A 15061-nucleotide genomic window follows, 5' to 3' on the forward strand; every position below is an offset into this window, starting at 1 on the left:
GTTGACGCTCCGTCCGTGTCGGGATGCAGAAATCCGAACCGGACCGGAGTGAATCGTCTCAGGAGCCGCTGGTGTTCTTTGACCTGGAGACAACCGGACTCGGTAAGATCCGTTCTACGATGTTCTAGTTTGTCTCATGGATTAAACTTTATATGAATGGAATACAGTAGAGCTCCTAAAAAAATGTTTCCCCATTTAAAATAATTAAAATCATTTTAATCCGTTCCGGTTTTGTAAAAATAAAATAAAATAGAAAGACCCAAAACATGTAAATTATGAAAAAACAACAACAATTTTATCAGGAAACAGACATACTGACTTTACTCGTGTATTAATAATTATATATAAGTTACGTAAATTATGATATAGAATGAAAAGAAACGCAAAAGTCAGAGCATCTGATCAGCTGATGTTGTATCCTTCCACCAACACTTGGCAAAGAACGAGATCCGGTCTCAGCTGATGTATCCATCGGCCAATTCGTGGTAAAGAACGAGATCCGGCATCATTGATGTTGTATCCTTCCACCAACAGCGGTAAAGAACGAGATCCGGTCTCACTGAATCCAACACCTTGAACAAAAATCTGTATGAAATGGGACAAGGTTGGAAAATATGTTTGTTGGTTTGGTGATCCTGATGTGGAGAAGCTGAATTTTTACTTTTCCCCATCATTGTCTAGTAGAAACCCTGAGAAACGTGAAGCGATACCTCGGGTCTACGTTCTGTGTTTGCAGGTCGTTGCTGTGAGATCGTCCAGCTGGCGGCGGTGAGCGGCGGACATTCGCTCAACCTCTACGTCGTCCCTCAGTCTCAGGTGCAGCGAGGGGCGTCCAAAGTGACCGGCTTCAGCGTCTTCAAGCGTCGACTGTACCTCCACCGGCAGCCGGTCCGGACCAACTCGCTTCGGGAGGTCCTGGTCTCCTTCATCGCGTTCCTCCGAATGCTCGGACGCCCCCTCGTCGTCGGCCACAACATCCGACGCTTCGACTGTCGGCTTCTGGCTCGAGATCTGGATCGACTGGGCCTCAGGGCCGACTTTGACTCGTCCGTTTCTGGCTGTGTTGACACTCTACCGCTGGCCGGCGAGATGCTCAAGGACCGCCGCCCCCCGAGTTTACGTCAGGTGAACCTCGTCAGGGAGCTGCTGGGTGTGGACTACAAAGCCCATGATGCTTTGGAGGATGTGCGGGCGTTACAGACACTATTCAGTGTTCTTCAGCCCACACCTGAGTTGATCCTGAAGCACAGGTTCTCCCTGGACTCCATCAACACCCACCTGGATGATCCACCCCAAGAGTCCTGCAGGGCAGCGCCACAGCGCCCCCTGTCAGACAGGTAGTGGAGGTTCAGGAGAGAAAGAACAGAATTCAAGATTTTAAATGAATCAGAAGTCCGTTTTCTCCAGCGAAAGATGATGGAACAAAAGAAAAACTGAGCAGAGGAAAACATTTAAAGGATAATGGATGAGTCCAGCTTTTAAAAGGTGAGGGAAGCATTAATAAATAATAAATCTTCTTTATCGCTCCAAAAACCAACATCTTAAACTATAACTCATGTTTGCTTCATCCAATTACTAAAAATTTCTTTTGTGGTAGTTTTGCTGCTAATAAAAACGTTTTTATTTTCAACTGTTAACTCAGTTTAAGTGTTTGAGGAAAGACAAATTGTAATGGAGGTAAATAAATGGATTGCAGTCACGCTTTAGATAAAACGTGAAAACATTATTTCATCGATGCAACAGGAAGGAGTTGACGAGGTGTGGTAACACAACAAGGCTTTATTAAAGCAGGTTCTCTACACGTTCTCAGCAGTCCAAGGATACAGTATGACCATCATCACAAATGCTTTTAATGGAGAAATGTTCCCAGAAAGGTTCACGAGACAATGAAACAATCAGGGTGAAGAAATCTGTGCAAAATCGTGGTTCAGTTCTCAAACTAAAAAGTGTTTTTAAAGATGATCAGTAACGGAAAAGTTCTGGTTAAATGACAAAAGTAAAGTTTGAAACTCAAGATTAATAAAGTAAAACATTCAGAAAGACGCCGATTATGAAGACAAACAAAAAAAAAATTAGAGAACTACAGCAGGATGAATGAGGATTCATCATCAAACCCTCACAGTGATTTTTAACTTTTAACGCCCGCCTAATTTTTGGATTTCGCAAACAACACAGAACTAAAGCTTCATTACGTCTTTTTAGGGATCATTAAATTCACTTCTATCCTTCTTACAGGTCAAAAAACTCAGAAATGTTTCCTCTGGCGGCCGATAGACGTTCACATTTATTATAAGATTACATGAAAAAAAAAAAAAAAACCTGTTGCGACAGAATGAGCTGGAATCTAACGACACGTTTACACCACGCTGAAATAATCTAGTCTCAATATTACGCTGAAATTACGGAATATGTCTCAACGCTGATTTGTCTCTGGAACACAAACAGGATTATTTCTACGTAATAAAACGGAACACAGCCTTTTGTTGTGGGTCTGGACACAGAATATTCAACCCGAATCAAACCTGAATCGATCCAGTTTTGTTTTGCTTTTTTGTGATAACTCGTCCATACTTACGAAACCCAGACGGCAAACATGCGCCGCTAACAACCAGTAACGGGGTCGCGTCCCATCTCGCGAACCCCACATGCACCCAGTCTTACGCCACGGTCTCAGCTGATAGGCTAACAATGCTTTTATTTTCAGAAGATATTTACTCGCTCAAGCTAATCTAAGATGATAAAACAGGCGGTTGCACCAGAGATTGGGGGGGTAATAAAACTGCTGACTCATAGGGGACATGCACCGACCTCCACCGGGTGGTGCTGTGGTCACATGAAGGCGGGGTCGGGGTTACGTTTCATATCTTTCCACAAAAAAAAACAGATTTTTGTGACCCTGGTTTGGGGAATGTTTTTAACCCGATTGAAATAAAGGATTTTTTTTTTTGTCATGTATTTCGGTTTCGACATTTGACCTCATCAGATAGGAAGGGATGGATGAGGGGGTGGCGGCTACAGCAGGCAGCAGGCGCGGAACATGGTCATCCCCATCTGGGAGGTGATGTGCAGGGAGACGCTCTCATTGGCCGACAGGAAGAGCACGATGCCCCGCCTCAGCGTGATGTCAGAGGGGGCGGCGGCCGAGGTTGCCGTGGCGCTGCCTTCGATAACCAGGAGGATGCTGGCGCTGTCCAGTGGGGCGATGGTGTACTGCTTGATGGCGGCGGGGATCTGCAGGAAGGAACGAGGAGAACCCGTTTCTATAGATCAATAATCAATAATTTTGTTTGATATTGATCAAGAGGGTGGAGACTGAAGTTTCCCACCTGTATCCTGATGACGGTGAAGTCCGGTATCGGGGGGTCATACAGGGTCACGCAGGGATCCGACGTGTCCTGGACGCACGGGAAGATCTTGGAGCTGGCGGGGGCGGGGCTGTAGTTCAGCATCTCACACAGCGTGTTCACGTCGATGTACTTGGGCGTCAGCCCCGCCCTCACCGTGTTGTCCGAACACGCCATACACTCCACGCAGTCTAGACGGGCGGACAAACAGAAAGCAGGCTTTAACTGGGCGGGGGCGGGGCATTGAAACCGCAGTGACCTCACGAACGCAGCATGGACTGACCTCCGTAGAGATACGCGTGAGGCTCGTTGGCTCCCAGGAACATGGCCTGGCCCGGCTCCAGGACCATGTGGTTGAGGAAGTAGATGGAGAAGCAGCCGATGTCTCCGGGGTACTGCGAGTGGAGGCGGAGCAGCAGCTCCCCGTTGCTATTGGACGTGTCCTTACCTGCTGCACCTGCAAGGGTCACAAAGGTCACGCGTCAATCCCCGTTTTTAGTCCTGACCATCTATCTGGAGTAAATTCAGGACTACTGGCTAATCCATAGATTTTTTGGGGCTAACAACCCCAAGGGGGCGCTCTAGCAGGAGGCGTAAACACCTTGGCACCTGCGGCCTATATTCAGGTGCGCCTAATAGGCCGGAAATTACGGTGCTTCTAACGTGCAAACAGAGATGCAAACAGAGATGCAAACGCGGTCAGAACTCCCTCGGCCTCCTCACCCTCTTCGGTGACCCTCTTGACCAGCAGGTTGAGCTGATCCACGAACACCTTCTTCTCGCAGTTCATCATCCTAGTGAAGCACCTCTTCAGCACCTGGCTGGTCTGAACTGCGTCTCCCAGGCTGCTCTGCAGCTCCTCCACCGCCTCGTTCCCAACCAGAGCGCGGAACTCCGGGACAGCTGATTGGGCGAAGCACGAGCAGTCTTGAGTATCACACATTTGACAGGAAAACCGAACGACCACAGGGCGTTTCAGGACTCACCTTTAAGGAATCCCAGGATTTCATCCACTGGTCTGAAGCCGCACAGACCCTGGAAGCGCGTCAGGGCGATGGCCATCTCCGGCTTGTGGTTGCTGTCCGGATAGTGTTCAGGAAACTGAGCGTGGAGACGGACGGCTAACTCCTGAGCAAAGGGGTAACGATGGGGTTACTAACGTTTAAAACTCGATACAAAACGTGTTCTGGGCGTGTCGGTGGCCTCACCCTGTTGGGGTGCGCCTGAATGGACAGAGCCGTGTTGACGGACAGGACTTTGAACAGGAAGGGCAGCTGTCCCAGGAAGGTGTCTTTGACCTTGGAGCCCAGGCAGGCGGGGAAGTGGGCGATCCATTGGCCCAACGTGGTCTGGGCGATCCGGTTGTCTTTTATCTGGGCGTCCCCTTTTGGGTGAGTCCCCATCCACAGCTGGAAGAGGCATCAGAGGCTAGTTCAACTCCATCTGATAAGATTATCTCCGTCTTTAGCCTACCTCCCGCAGACAGGGTAAAGACTAAAGACGGAGATATTCCCTCGCAATCCGGATCCATCCGAACCAACTCCCCCATAAAGACTCTTGGAAATCCGTCCCCCTAACCGAACTGGAACCTCTTTCCAAACTGGTTCAGGACTGGTTTTCAAACAGTCTGAGTACACAGACAAGAGTCTGTCCCCTCTGGGATCCAATCAATCACCGGACAAAGTACAAAGATCAGGGTAACACAACGTTTGCTCCACGTCTTACACAAGACGCCTGGTTCTCTGATATAACAGCAAACATCAACGCCGCCCCGCGCTGCCATGACCACACCTGACACATGACATTCAAGTGTGTCGCGGTGCTGGGAAATATCGCCGCTGCCTGAACCGGTGACCTTGATGACAAAGCCGGCATCGCTGCTGTAGCTAAATTAGGAGACGTGGACAGAACGAGGCGCTCGGCCAACAGCTCAAGGGTTCTGGTTCAGTGTACGGTGGCAGAATGATAAAATAACCACAAATACAGGCTGACACTCCCCAGGACCAGTACCCCCCCACACCAATAATGAGATTACCTCAGCATAAGGCTTGCCATCGTCGATCTCAGCCAGTGGGTCTCCACCGAGCACCAGTTGGGCCACCTCGCTGTCCACGCCGAATTTACCCCAGGCGTAGTTCTGCACAGCACAGCTGAGGGGGAACACTGGGGGGGGGGGTTATGTTAGTATTATTATTATTAGTAGTAGTAGTAGTAGTGTTTTAGAGCTTTATATGAACTTTATAACAGCAGGCTCATTAGAATCAGTATCCGGGGTATGTCTCTATGTTCATTATGTTAAATCTATTCATTCATTCATTACACCGGAAACGTGATAGTTATAGAAAATATTTGTAGTTATATGAAATATTTTTTATTATAATCAACTTTTTACGATCAATAAATCCTATTTCAGATGCTAGAACTAATCGATCAGCCTGTTCGGAACGTCTCGTCACGTCTGAATCGGTTAAACCGGGATCGCAGCTCCACCGGTATCCGGTACCGGGGGCCGGTTCGTGACGGGCGGACCGGGGGATCGAACATGGAGGCCGACGCGGTCAAAAGCCGTCATTTCACGGTCGTGCTTCCGAATCCGTTTCCATTGATCCAACAAAACGCCGGATGACATAAAGAGACGGAAGAAGCGACCGTGCGACCGTGAATGTCCGGTTAATCCGTGTCTATGACGTCATCAGGGATCACGGATTATAAATTAATCCCCGCAGTTTGAGCTGGCGGCGGGTTTGACGGCGGACCGGGAGGTTTGGAGGGTAACGACGGAGACGGTCTCACTCACCTCTCACTTCCTCCATGTTGGCGACGTCGGCTGTCAGACTGCGGGTGACGTCACGAAACGACGAACAGCTTCACTGACGCTTAGAATAAATAAATAAATAAAAATCAACCGTAAAAAATAATTTAAATTCGACATGGATTTCATTTAATGATCTGGTTGTTGTTTTTTTAATTTGGCGTTTATTCTATTCAACTTTTTCTATATTTGTTTTACTTATATTACATTATTACCTCCTTGATGAATATTTCTGACGGTCTGCTGCCTGAGTTGATCCTATGTTCACAAGCAGACAAGAAAACAAACAAACCATATGTCAATATCATAATATGATCTACAATATATTGCACATTCATAAGCTCTCATAACTGCAAATAAACTATCCGTCCATAGTAACGTGTCCTAATGTAAAGGTATTTTCACTTACGTAAGGCTGAAAGACAGATGCAGATTTTAAAATACTTGATGCAGAGGATGAGGAGATAATTAAGAGTTTATTAAAAAAAACTAAGTAACCTACAATTTACACAATCATCTCAACAACACATTCATTAGATTCCCCACCTGTCAAATTTTATCTTTCGTGGTCTCTCAAACTTTGCACCCAGGTCACTTCCTAAAGGTTGTCTAACTCAATATAGGGGCTGTGGGCGGATCTAGGGGGTGGAGCCAGAAGGGCATTGGCCCAAGCTGGAATGTGATTGGCCGGTGACTCCCCTCTAAGGTCGCTTGTCTTTCCTTTTCTTTTATCAAATCTTATTATTATAAAATATAAATTAAATTTCATCTGTTACATAACTTATTTTGAAAAAGCCTTACTTATTATGTTTTCCACACCCCAAACAATAAATGTAAAAAAAAAATTTTTTTTATCGACTGAACGATTTACGTTGCACTGTTTGACTGAAATCGACAGGTGGCGCTGCTGGCTTTCCGTGTCCGTGTTCCAACTGACACGCACGTCATTTTACAGCTGTCTCAGTGCGCATGCGCTTTAAACTTCATTCGAGGAAGTGGTAGCAGAGACGACTCAAACGAACGACAGCGAAGAGTTTGTTGTTCTTGGGGGACGAAAGAGTTCGCAGTCCTGAAAAAAATGTCGGGATATGATAACAACCCGTTCGCGGAGCCCGCGGGAGAAAACCCATTCGATGTAAGTGTGTGTTCGTTCATTTAGTTTAATCAGTAGTTGGAACAGTCGAGCCTGGTTCTGACATATCACTTGTAAAAACCTCAGGAAACTTGTTGGGTGTATGAGAGGGCGGGATCTATTCTTGTTCTCCCAAGGCCATTGGTTGCAATGATTGTGATTGACAAATGTTCAACCAATCAGGAGACTTTACATGAAAAAATGGGCGGAGGGTCCTGCGAGACGAGTTCCAGGAAGTTAAACAGGAATGTGTACGAAACGGTTTTTTAAGCGATATTACTTTTTACCAGTCGGTATAAAATTATTTTATACCGTAGTTTGTTTGTTTTTTATATGTAGAATTGGATTTGGGTGTAATTTAAGTCCTGTTCTGTCACCTACTTTACCAGAAAAGATAACTTTTTCCTCACCGCTACCGATGCTGCTAGCTTGTGTTTGGAAGACTTTGAGCTGCAGGTTGAAGCCTGGAGGTTTGTTCAAGAAGTTGTTTGTTTTCTGCTATGAACGCAGTTACTGCTGTCTGTTAATTTAATTTAATATAATAAAAAATAAATTTGTTAGTATACTACAGAACAGAAGTGATTGCAGTGTGTTGCTGAGACACAGTTCACATGATAGGAAACACACCACAGGGTCAGGGTACATTTCCTAACAGAGTCACGCTGTCAACAGGTGTGCAGTGGCTGTGACGTCATTTATTTGTTGGGTGGGGAAGTCTTGAATAAAATTCCAGCAGCAGACGGATTACATAATCCCTGCTATAGATTAACTGATCTATATCACCTTTAGTTCTATATATTTTGTGAAGTGTGACTTTCGTCTGTTTTAGTAGCAACATCCAGCTGTGGTTCTGAAATGTGTGTCACAGACACACCTCGGCAGCAGCTGTTGTTGTTACCTGCTATGAAGGCCTCAAGGCCATTATATTCCAGTTTCTATTTTGACACTCTCATGAGTAGAATTTGTTAAATTGCCAGACTGTGTGTGTTTGTACTGGTCTCCACACTTCTGTGTGTCGTCTTGTCTTCCTTGTCTTCCTTTTCCTGCTGGTTTAGTTTTTTTGTCATTAAATCTGGTTTAGTTTATAGGCTTTTACTCATTGTTGTCTGTCATCAAAAAAACAACAACACAACAAACACATCCTGATTCGGAGGATGTTTGTCATGGTGTGACAATAGTTCAAGGTAGGCACATTTTTTGAATGTCTCCATGGGGTTTTTCCTCTTTTAATAGTCCTTATCCTCATTTTGGCCTGATATTTTTGAGAATGGTGAAACCATTGTTTAGATGCTTTAAATAAAAGCCTTCAGGAGTGAAACTGTGTGGACATCCCTCTGTTTCCTGTTGGGAATGGTCACAGGTGTGTCACGTGCAGATAAGCAATGATGACGAAGGCTGAAATCTTAATCCCACAAAGCGATGTGTGGTGTTATCCCTTATCATTAAATGAGAAGTAGACTTGGATATAAACATGATGAGAGTTCTGACCAATGTTACGATCTGACTTGAGAAACTTACACTTCCATTTATTTTGTTTCGTCTCTTCTAAAAATCACTGAACATGTGATAGAAATTCTGTTATCAGGACAAGGGTAAGAGTTTTTTGTTATTTTTTTGACCTTTGTTCTGTGATTATCTGGGTATTTGTAGCTTGCGCTCCCTGATACTCCCTGATTTGATAACTCCCACTTAATAAAAGAACAAATATATTCTAGCAAGGCTGGAAATCCGCACAAGCTCATTGATTCCACAGGTTTTGAACAATCTGTTATTTTCTTCTCAGTTTCACTGAGCCCCTGCTAAAATATAGTTGTTCAGGACCCGTTAGTCTCACTGATGAGCCTCTGGAATCTGACTCTCAAGACTTGAATGACACAGATTAATGTTTACCTGTGATTCGTACCTGTTGTAAAGTAATGAGTTCCCAGCTAATGATTCATCAGGACATCTAGAGGCTGGTGCAACAACGGCTGAATGTTGTTGCATTTTGTTTTATGATGCTTCTAAGCTATCACAGTGTGATCTGACTTCATGTAGGGAACAAAAGATAAGCAGGAATTGTCAGTGGCGGTATTAAAGGAGCGATCCGATCGGGTAGAACAGGAGATGTTTGACGGACGTTACGTACAGTTAGAAGAAGCAGCTTCAGTCCCAAAGTGACACAATTCCAGATGAGGATGGATGAAGGATGCCTGCACCTCAGACCAACTGCTCCACTTTTTATTTAAATGCTTCAAAAAAGAGATATCACATTCGGTGGAAGTCATGCAGTTACAAATGGATTCCGTGTTGATGTGAAAAAAGCTCTTGAGTGTTGTGATTCGCTGAGTGATGTGTGTGTTTTTTCCTTCCAGGACCCTTCGGTCACACAAGTCACCAACTCCAGCATGGAGGGAGTCGACCAGTACAACCCGTTCCCGCCCCCGGCCACAGTGAGAACCCCTCCGCCTCATTATCCGCTGCTTTTGTCCATTTTCTTTTGCTTTTGTCCTTTACTTCCTGTCCCTCCTTCCTTCCATTGAAGGCCAGGCTCTCCTTGTTGTAGTCTTTTTTTATGTTTTTCTCCACATTATTGATCTTTTCCAAACAATCATGCAAATGTTTCTCACTTCAACTTTCCAGCATGTCCCAACGCCTCGCGCCGCTCCGTCCTCCGCCGCCCCCTACCAGCCCGCCGTGCTGCAGCCGTCGACTGAGCCCAGTCCTCAGGTGAGCCAGATCCTCCACCCGTCGCCATCCAGTAATAACAGACCAGTCTGAGGTCAAAGGTTAACCTCTAGAGAGCCTGAGGACAAACTACATCCTGGTTTGTTTTTTTTTCATTGCATGCGGATGTGATGAAAGACCGATCCTCGTCGACCGTGTTTTAGGAGTAACATGTTTGTTTCTCCTCCTCCTCCTCTTCCTCCAGGCGACCGCTGCAGCCGCTCAGGCCAACCTGCTGCGGCAGCAGGAGGAGCTGGAGAGGAAGGCTGCCGAGCTGGACCGCCGAGAGCAAGAGCTGCAGGGCAGAAGCCCGACAGGTGATTAAAAGAGCAAACCTGTTCAGACAGGAAGACGATGCTAGACGTGTGCATCGTGCACCAGAGAGGATGTTAGCATCCAGGATGTTAAAAAAAACCCCAATCTGAACACAACATACTGTGAAACCGTCAGATGCTAACCACGTTCCACATATTTCACACCTTCCTGACGTTCCATTTACAGTTGTCCCTCGTTTACTGAGGGAGTTACGTCCTAAAAATAACTTACAATGGGTGAAATCTGGAAAGGAGTCATCTTAAATTTTTACAATTCTTGATGTTTGAGGGGTTTTAAGGCTGTCAGACCCCTCACTTTATACTTTATACACTTTTCTCAGACAGACATCAATATTTTCACACTTTTCTCTCTTGTTTAAACCTTCACAGTGAAATCAGTCCAGTATTATTATTATTATTATTATTATTATTATTATTATTATTATTATTATTATTGTTATTATCATTATGCGTGTATAATGTTAGTACCCAGCATTATCTATGTATAATACCGTCCCTGATCCATAAAGCTAAAGCAGAAGCAGATCCATCCTTATGGTGGTCTTGAGATTGATTGACAATGATCTGCAGCCAATCAGGTTGCAGAACACAATGCGCTGTAAAAAAAAAAAAGAAGCACGCAAAATTGATCCAAAAAAAAAAACTGCGAGGCCGTGAAAGGTTACGTGATAGCGAGGGACGACGGAGCACAATTAACAAACGGTTGTCATAGCGATGGACTTGTCACCAGGAAACGATGCTCTCGCTCGTCCCAACAGGTAAACAGAACAACTGGCCTCCGCTTCCCAAGAGCTTCCCCATCAAGCCGTGTTTCTACCAGGACTTCTCCGAGGAAATCCCTCCGCAGTACCAGCGAGTCTGCAAGATGATGTACTACCTGTGGATGTGTGAGTACGCCGACACCATAGCGACGAGACGCCGTTTAAAGTGTCCTCACCGCGATCGAGTTGTGTGTGTTTTTATGTTCAATGTCTTCCTGCAGTCAGCACCCTCACGCTGTTCCTCAACCTCCTGTCGTGCGCCGCCCACTTCTTTGTGGACACAAAACGCGGCATTGACCTGGGCCTCGCCATCCTGTGGTTCGTCCTCTTCACGCCCTGCTCCTTCCTCTGCTGGTACCGGCCCGTCTACAAGGCCTTCAGGTGGGCAGCGTTTACCTGATGGTTCCAGACGAGCCTTCTGGAACCTTCCTGACTGTTCTCCCTCTCCTCCTCAGGACCGACAGCTCCTTCAGCTTCTTCTTCTTCTTCTTCGTCTTCTTCTGCCAAGTGGTGATTTTCATCATCCAGGCGGTGGGCATCCCCAGCTGGGGGAACAGGTGAGCGTCACAGAACGGACAGACGATGACCACAGGTCCCACTCAGTAAATACACCGGTGCATCTTCTCACTGATGATGACCTACAAGCTGCTCTTCCTCTCTCTTTCTATCTTCTGCTTGTGTTCATTCCGCCAGAGACCTGTCATCTCGCCACCTCTCTGTCTGCTGATAATTCTGTAAGTTTCTGCTGCTTCCTGCTTCTTCTTCTTGTCGTCATGTCGACGGATTTCTGCTGCTTTACTGTAAATCACAGCGACAGAATCAGCTGATGAGAATTCGTGCTGTGAGATCGTCGCCAGAACTTCGTCTTAACTGAACTCCCTCCTCGCATCTCGCTGCTCATTAACTCTCCTTTGCTATGAATTTATTAGTCCCACAAACTCAATGACTCAGAATATTTATCTAAGAAATGAAACGGGCCAAACCGGTTTCAGAACCGGTTCATTCGTGCAGGAAAGGAAACGTGTTCGTGTTGTTTTTTATTATTTGTAGGAAGAATCTGCTTTTGCAGATTCCAGAGGGAGAACATGTGTATCGTTTCCTCTCATCCAGATGTGAATCTTTTTATTTTTTCCATAATTTCTTACATCAAATCCTGTTATTATTTTGTTTTATGTTTTTTTACCAGCTCCGGTTCAATTATTAGTCTGTCTGGGACTCTTCGTCCGTCTGTTTGTTCGCCTGAGGTCCTGTTTTAACCGTCATGTGGGAAAAGATTCTGCAGTGTTTTAAATAAAGTTTCGGTTTGATTTCAAATAAATTTTTTTTTAAAATTATGAAAATTGTTTTTATTATATTATTATTAATTCATTATTATAAATTTAGAAAACTGCCTTTTCCAGGAAGGACAACGCTTCATTTCCCCTTTTGAGTTTCGTAATGAAGCTGCTGACGTCCGAACTGACGCTTCCTTCACAGAAAGCATTCTTACACCATATTTATATTTTTTCCAATTTTCCCAGCATGCCTTGTGTTTTTTTTCTCCTGCTCAGACCTGAGTGACGAATCAGGTCTACGTGCGTCTTCTCATTTCACCCTTCTTCCTGAACATAATCCCGACTCTCCTCTGTTTTAACTGCGTGTGAAATGTCTCCTTGCCGTTTCACCCGTGGTGCTTAAACGTTGTGTTTGTGGCCCCCAGCGGTTGGATCACCGCCGTCAGCGACACGAGCAACAAGGCGGTGCTCGCCATCATGATCACGGTGGCCATCCTGTTCACCATCTGCGCCGTGCTGTCCGTCGTCCTGCTGAAGATGGTTGGTTCTCCTTCACCATTCTAGAATTTGGACCAGGGAGGGTTCCTCACCGACGTGACCCCCCCCATCTCCTTTGTCTCCCCCTCCAGGTCCACAGCATGTACCGCCGCACCGGAGCCAGCTTCCAGAAGGCCCAGCAGGAACTCTCAACCGGCGTCTTCACCAGCAAAACCTTCCAGGCGGCGGCGACCAGCGCGGCGGCGTCCGCTTCCCAGGGAGCCTTCCAGCAGAACAACTAGCGTGGACTGAGCTCAGCTGGTCCCGGCTGACGGGTCGATGTCTGCGTGACGTCGGGGATTATTAGACCATCAGACGTCCACCCCGTCGCGCCTCCTGCGGGTCTGCCGTCAGGATGTAGACACACCCCTCCAGGGGTGGAAAGCGTGAATGAAGTCGACCGTCGTCGTCCATGTGTCCCCACTTTGTGTGTTTCATGTGTCTGTCGATGCTTTTTGATTGGAGGTGCGACGCTTCGCACGCCGATCACTTTTCCTCATGCTGACGGCGGTCCCGGTCCGGTAATGTAAAAGTAATGAAGGACTCGCGGTTGTTTCTCTCTGTGACCCTAAATAAAATTTCAGTGGGATTTCAAATGGGAATAAAACAGAACTCAATCATTTGTAAGCAGTTTGTGAGATATTCCATGTTGTAATTTCTTCATCTAATCCTGTTTGTCCTCATTCTCTGCCATTACCGGATCCTGTTTCCCTGCAGAATAATCCAGATTTCTGATCCTCTCCCAAATGTTTCGCTGGCATGAAGTGCAGACTAAGCATCGATTTACCAAAATCAGTGAAACTGAGGAGGTTAAACTTCTAATATATCGTCCAATAGGATCTTTGCACCGTTTCACGCAGCATCAGTACTTTTTTGGGGAATCCTGGATGATTCTTATTGAATGTATTTTTGTAAAACCGTTTCTTCTTAAAGCAGAAAAGTAACGCATGGATGATGTAGTCGATTAAACTCTGTCTGACCTCTGACTTTTGGGTTTTAATATATCTGCAGTCACTTATTTAATGCAAATACTAAATCTTATTTTTGGATTCTAATCAAATCCTGCCATCAGGTTTAAATTGTGGATTTTCTTCTTCTTTTAAATATCCAGGAATCATCTGAAAACGACACAGTAATGACAGTAGCTTTCACTTTTCCTCATTATTGTAAAATTACTGCATTTGGTTTTCCTTCGAAGACTGTCACCATGCCAACATCAGTTTGACCCCCCCCCCTCCCAGGTGGTTTGGCGCTCTCTTTGCACATCTCAGACTGCCATTGTTTCTCAGTGATTTCAGCCTGATGTATATTTTCAATGTGATTTCTCCCGATAGAAAAATGCATGTTTGTTTGATATTTTTAAAACCGCTGTAAGATATTTTGCGTGATGTTCTGTCAACAGGTGTCGTTGTAATTAGAGGTTTGATCTTAAATCTGTCATAAATGTAAAATAAGTAATACTGTATTCAGTCACACATTTCTATGCATCCTTTTGGGAGAGCAGAACTCGGTGCCTTTTGTATTTCAATAATGAACATTGCACCTAATAAAAAGCTTTGCTTACATATAAACCTCAGTTTTTCTTCTAAAAATAAAGTGAAGAGTTAAAAGAGTGATCTCAGTGTCTGAATTTTATTTATCAATAAGTTCAATGTGATCAGATTGCAAAGATAAAGATATTTAATAATAATGTTAATAGGAATATGAAGGGTGTCCACTGGGGGGCACTGTTGGATCGTATAGAACCGAAGAATCCAATCTACTTTATTTCCTTACCACGATTTAAACAAACACGAGGTTTCCGGATTTGATAAAATACAAAATAAAATATCAAATAAAAATCCAACAAGTAAGTTAAAAATGGAAATAATATAATTAAAATGAGAAAAATCATATATAAAATCAAGAAGATTAACAAAGTCAACAAGACTGTTTATTCTCATGTTCCGACACAGTCTATGCAACTATACAGCTGATAAATAATAAACACTAATCCAATAATAATGTTGTGAATATGTAATTTTAGTTTGGAAGCAAAGTTTGAATCATATTGACTGAAATGCTTTTATTCCGAAAACGACGTAAACCGGAAATGGGTCGTGTTTAAATATCCTGGCTACCCCCGTCAACCCCGTCCTCTCCCTCACCTCCCAGCATCCT

The 15061-nt window shown here is 44.9% G+C and overlaps 3 protein-coding genes across 3 annotated transcripts; 2 read left to right on the forward strand and 1 right to left on the reverse strand.

Moving 5' to 3' along the window:
* Positions 1-14: 14 nt before the first annotated feature.
* Positions 15-1656, forward strand: LOC137594544 (protein PML-like). Its single transcript, XM_068314100.1, has 2 exons — positions 15-102; positions 737-1656. The coding sequence occupies exons 1-2, from the start codon at positions 24-26 to the stop codon at positions 1339-1341; spliced, it is 684 nt and encodes a 227-aa protein (XP_068170201.1). The 5' UTR covers positions 15-23; the 3' UTR covers positions 1342-1656.
* A 103-nt stretch (positions 1657-1759) lies between these two features.
* On the reverse strand, positions 1760-6414 carry mpi (mannose phosphate isomerase). The gene is made up of 9 exons (XM_068312623.1): positions 6372-6414; positions 6142-6220; positions 5380-5507; positions 4553-4753; positions 4331-4472; positions 4068-4247; positions 3628-3801; positions 3327-3535; positions 1760-3231 (listed from the first exon to the last, which is right to left on the reverse strand). The coding sequence occupies exons 2-9, from the start codon at positions 6155-6157 to the stop codon at positions 3013-3015; spliced, it is 1269 nt and encodes a 422-aa protein (XP_068168724.1). The 5' UTR covers positions 6158-6220; positions 6372-6414; the 3' UTR covers positions 1760-3012.
* A 722-nt stretch (positions 6415-7136) lies between these two features.
* scamp2 (secretory carrier membrane protein 2) lies at positions 7137-14514 on the forward strand. The gene is made up of 9 exons (XM_068313919.1): positions 7137-7291; positions 9643-9720; positions 9911-9997; positions 10200-10311; positions 11088-11216; positions 11312-11471; positions 11546-11647; positions 12790-12904; positions 12994-14514. The coding sequence occupies exons 1-9, from the start codon at positions 7235-7237 to the stop codon at positions 13141-13143; spliced, it is 990 nt and encodes a 329-aa protein (XP_068170020.1). The 5' UTR covers positions 7137-7234; the 3' UTR covers positions 13144-14514.
* Positions 14515-15061: the final 547 nt, after the last annotated feature.

Source organism: Antennarius striatus, chromosome 4 (genome assembly GCF_040054535.1).
Source record: "Antennarius striatus isolate MH-2024 chromosome 4, ASM4005453v1, whole genome shotgun sequence".
NCBI lineage: Eukaryota > Metazoa > Chordata > Actinopteri > Lophiiformes > Antennariidae > Antennarius > Antennarius striatus.

What these genes read in the sequence shown, in the direction of transcription:
- mpi (XM_068312623.1), bottom strand. An exon ending in AATCCTGGGATTCCTTAAAG is followed by an intron (nt 4,248 to 4,330) that starts GTGAGTCCTGAA and finishes TCGCCCAATCAG; the next exon opens with CTGTCCCGGAGTTCCGCGCT. An exon ending in TCACGCGTATCTCTACGGAG is followed by an intron (nt 3,536 to 3,627) that starts GTCAGTCCATGC and finishes CCGCCCGTCTAG; the next exon opens with ACTGCGTGGAGTGTATGGCG.
- scamp2 (XM_068313919.1), top strand. Translation starts at nt 7,235, where the DNA reads ATGTCGGGATATGATAACAACCCGTTCGCGGAGCCCGCGGGAGAAAAC. An exon ending in GATGTACTACCTGTGGATGT is followed by an intron (nt 11,217 to 11,311) that starts GTGAGTACGCCG and finishes GTCTTCCTGCAG; the next exon opens with TCAGCACCCTCACGCTGTTC. An exon ending in ATCCCCAGCTGGGGGAACAG is followed by an intron (nt 11,648 to 12,789) that starts GTGAGCGTCACA and finishes TGTGGCCCCCAG; the next exon opens with CGGTTGGATCACCGCCGTCA.
- LOC137594544 (XM_068314100.1), top strand. Translation starts at nt 24, where the DNA reads ATGCAGAAATCCGAACCGGACCGGAGTGAATCGTCTCAGGAGCCGCTG. An exon ending in CCTGGAGACAACCGGACTCG is followed by an intron (nt 103 to 736) that starts GTAAGATCCGTT and finishes CTGTGTTTGCAG; the next exon opens with GTCGTTGCTGTGAGATCGTC.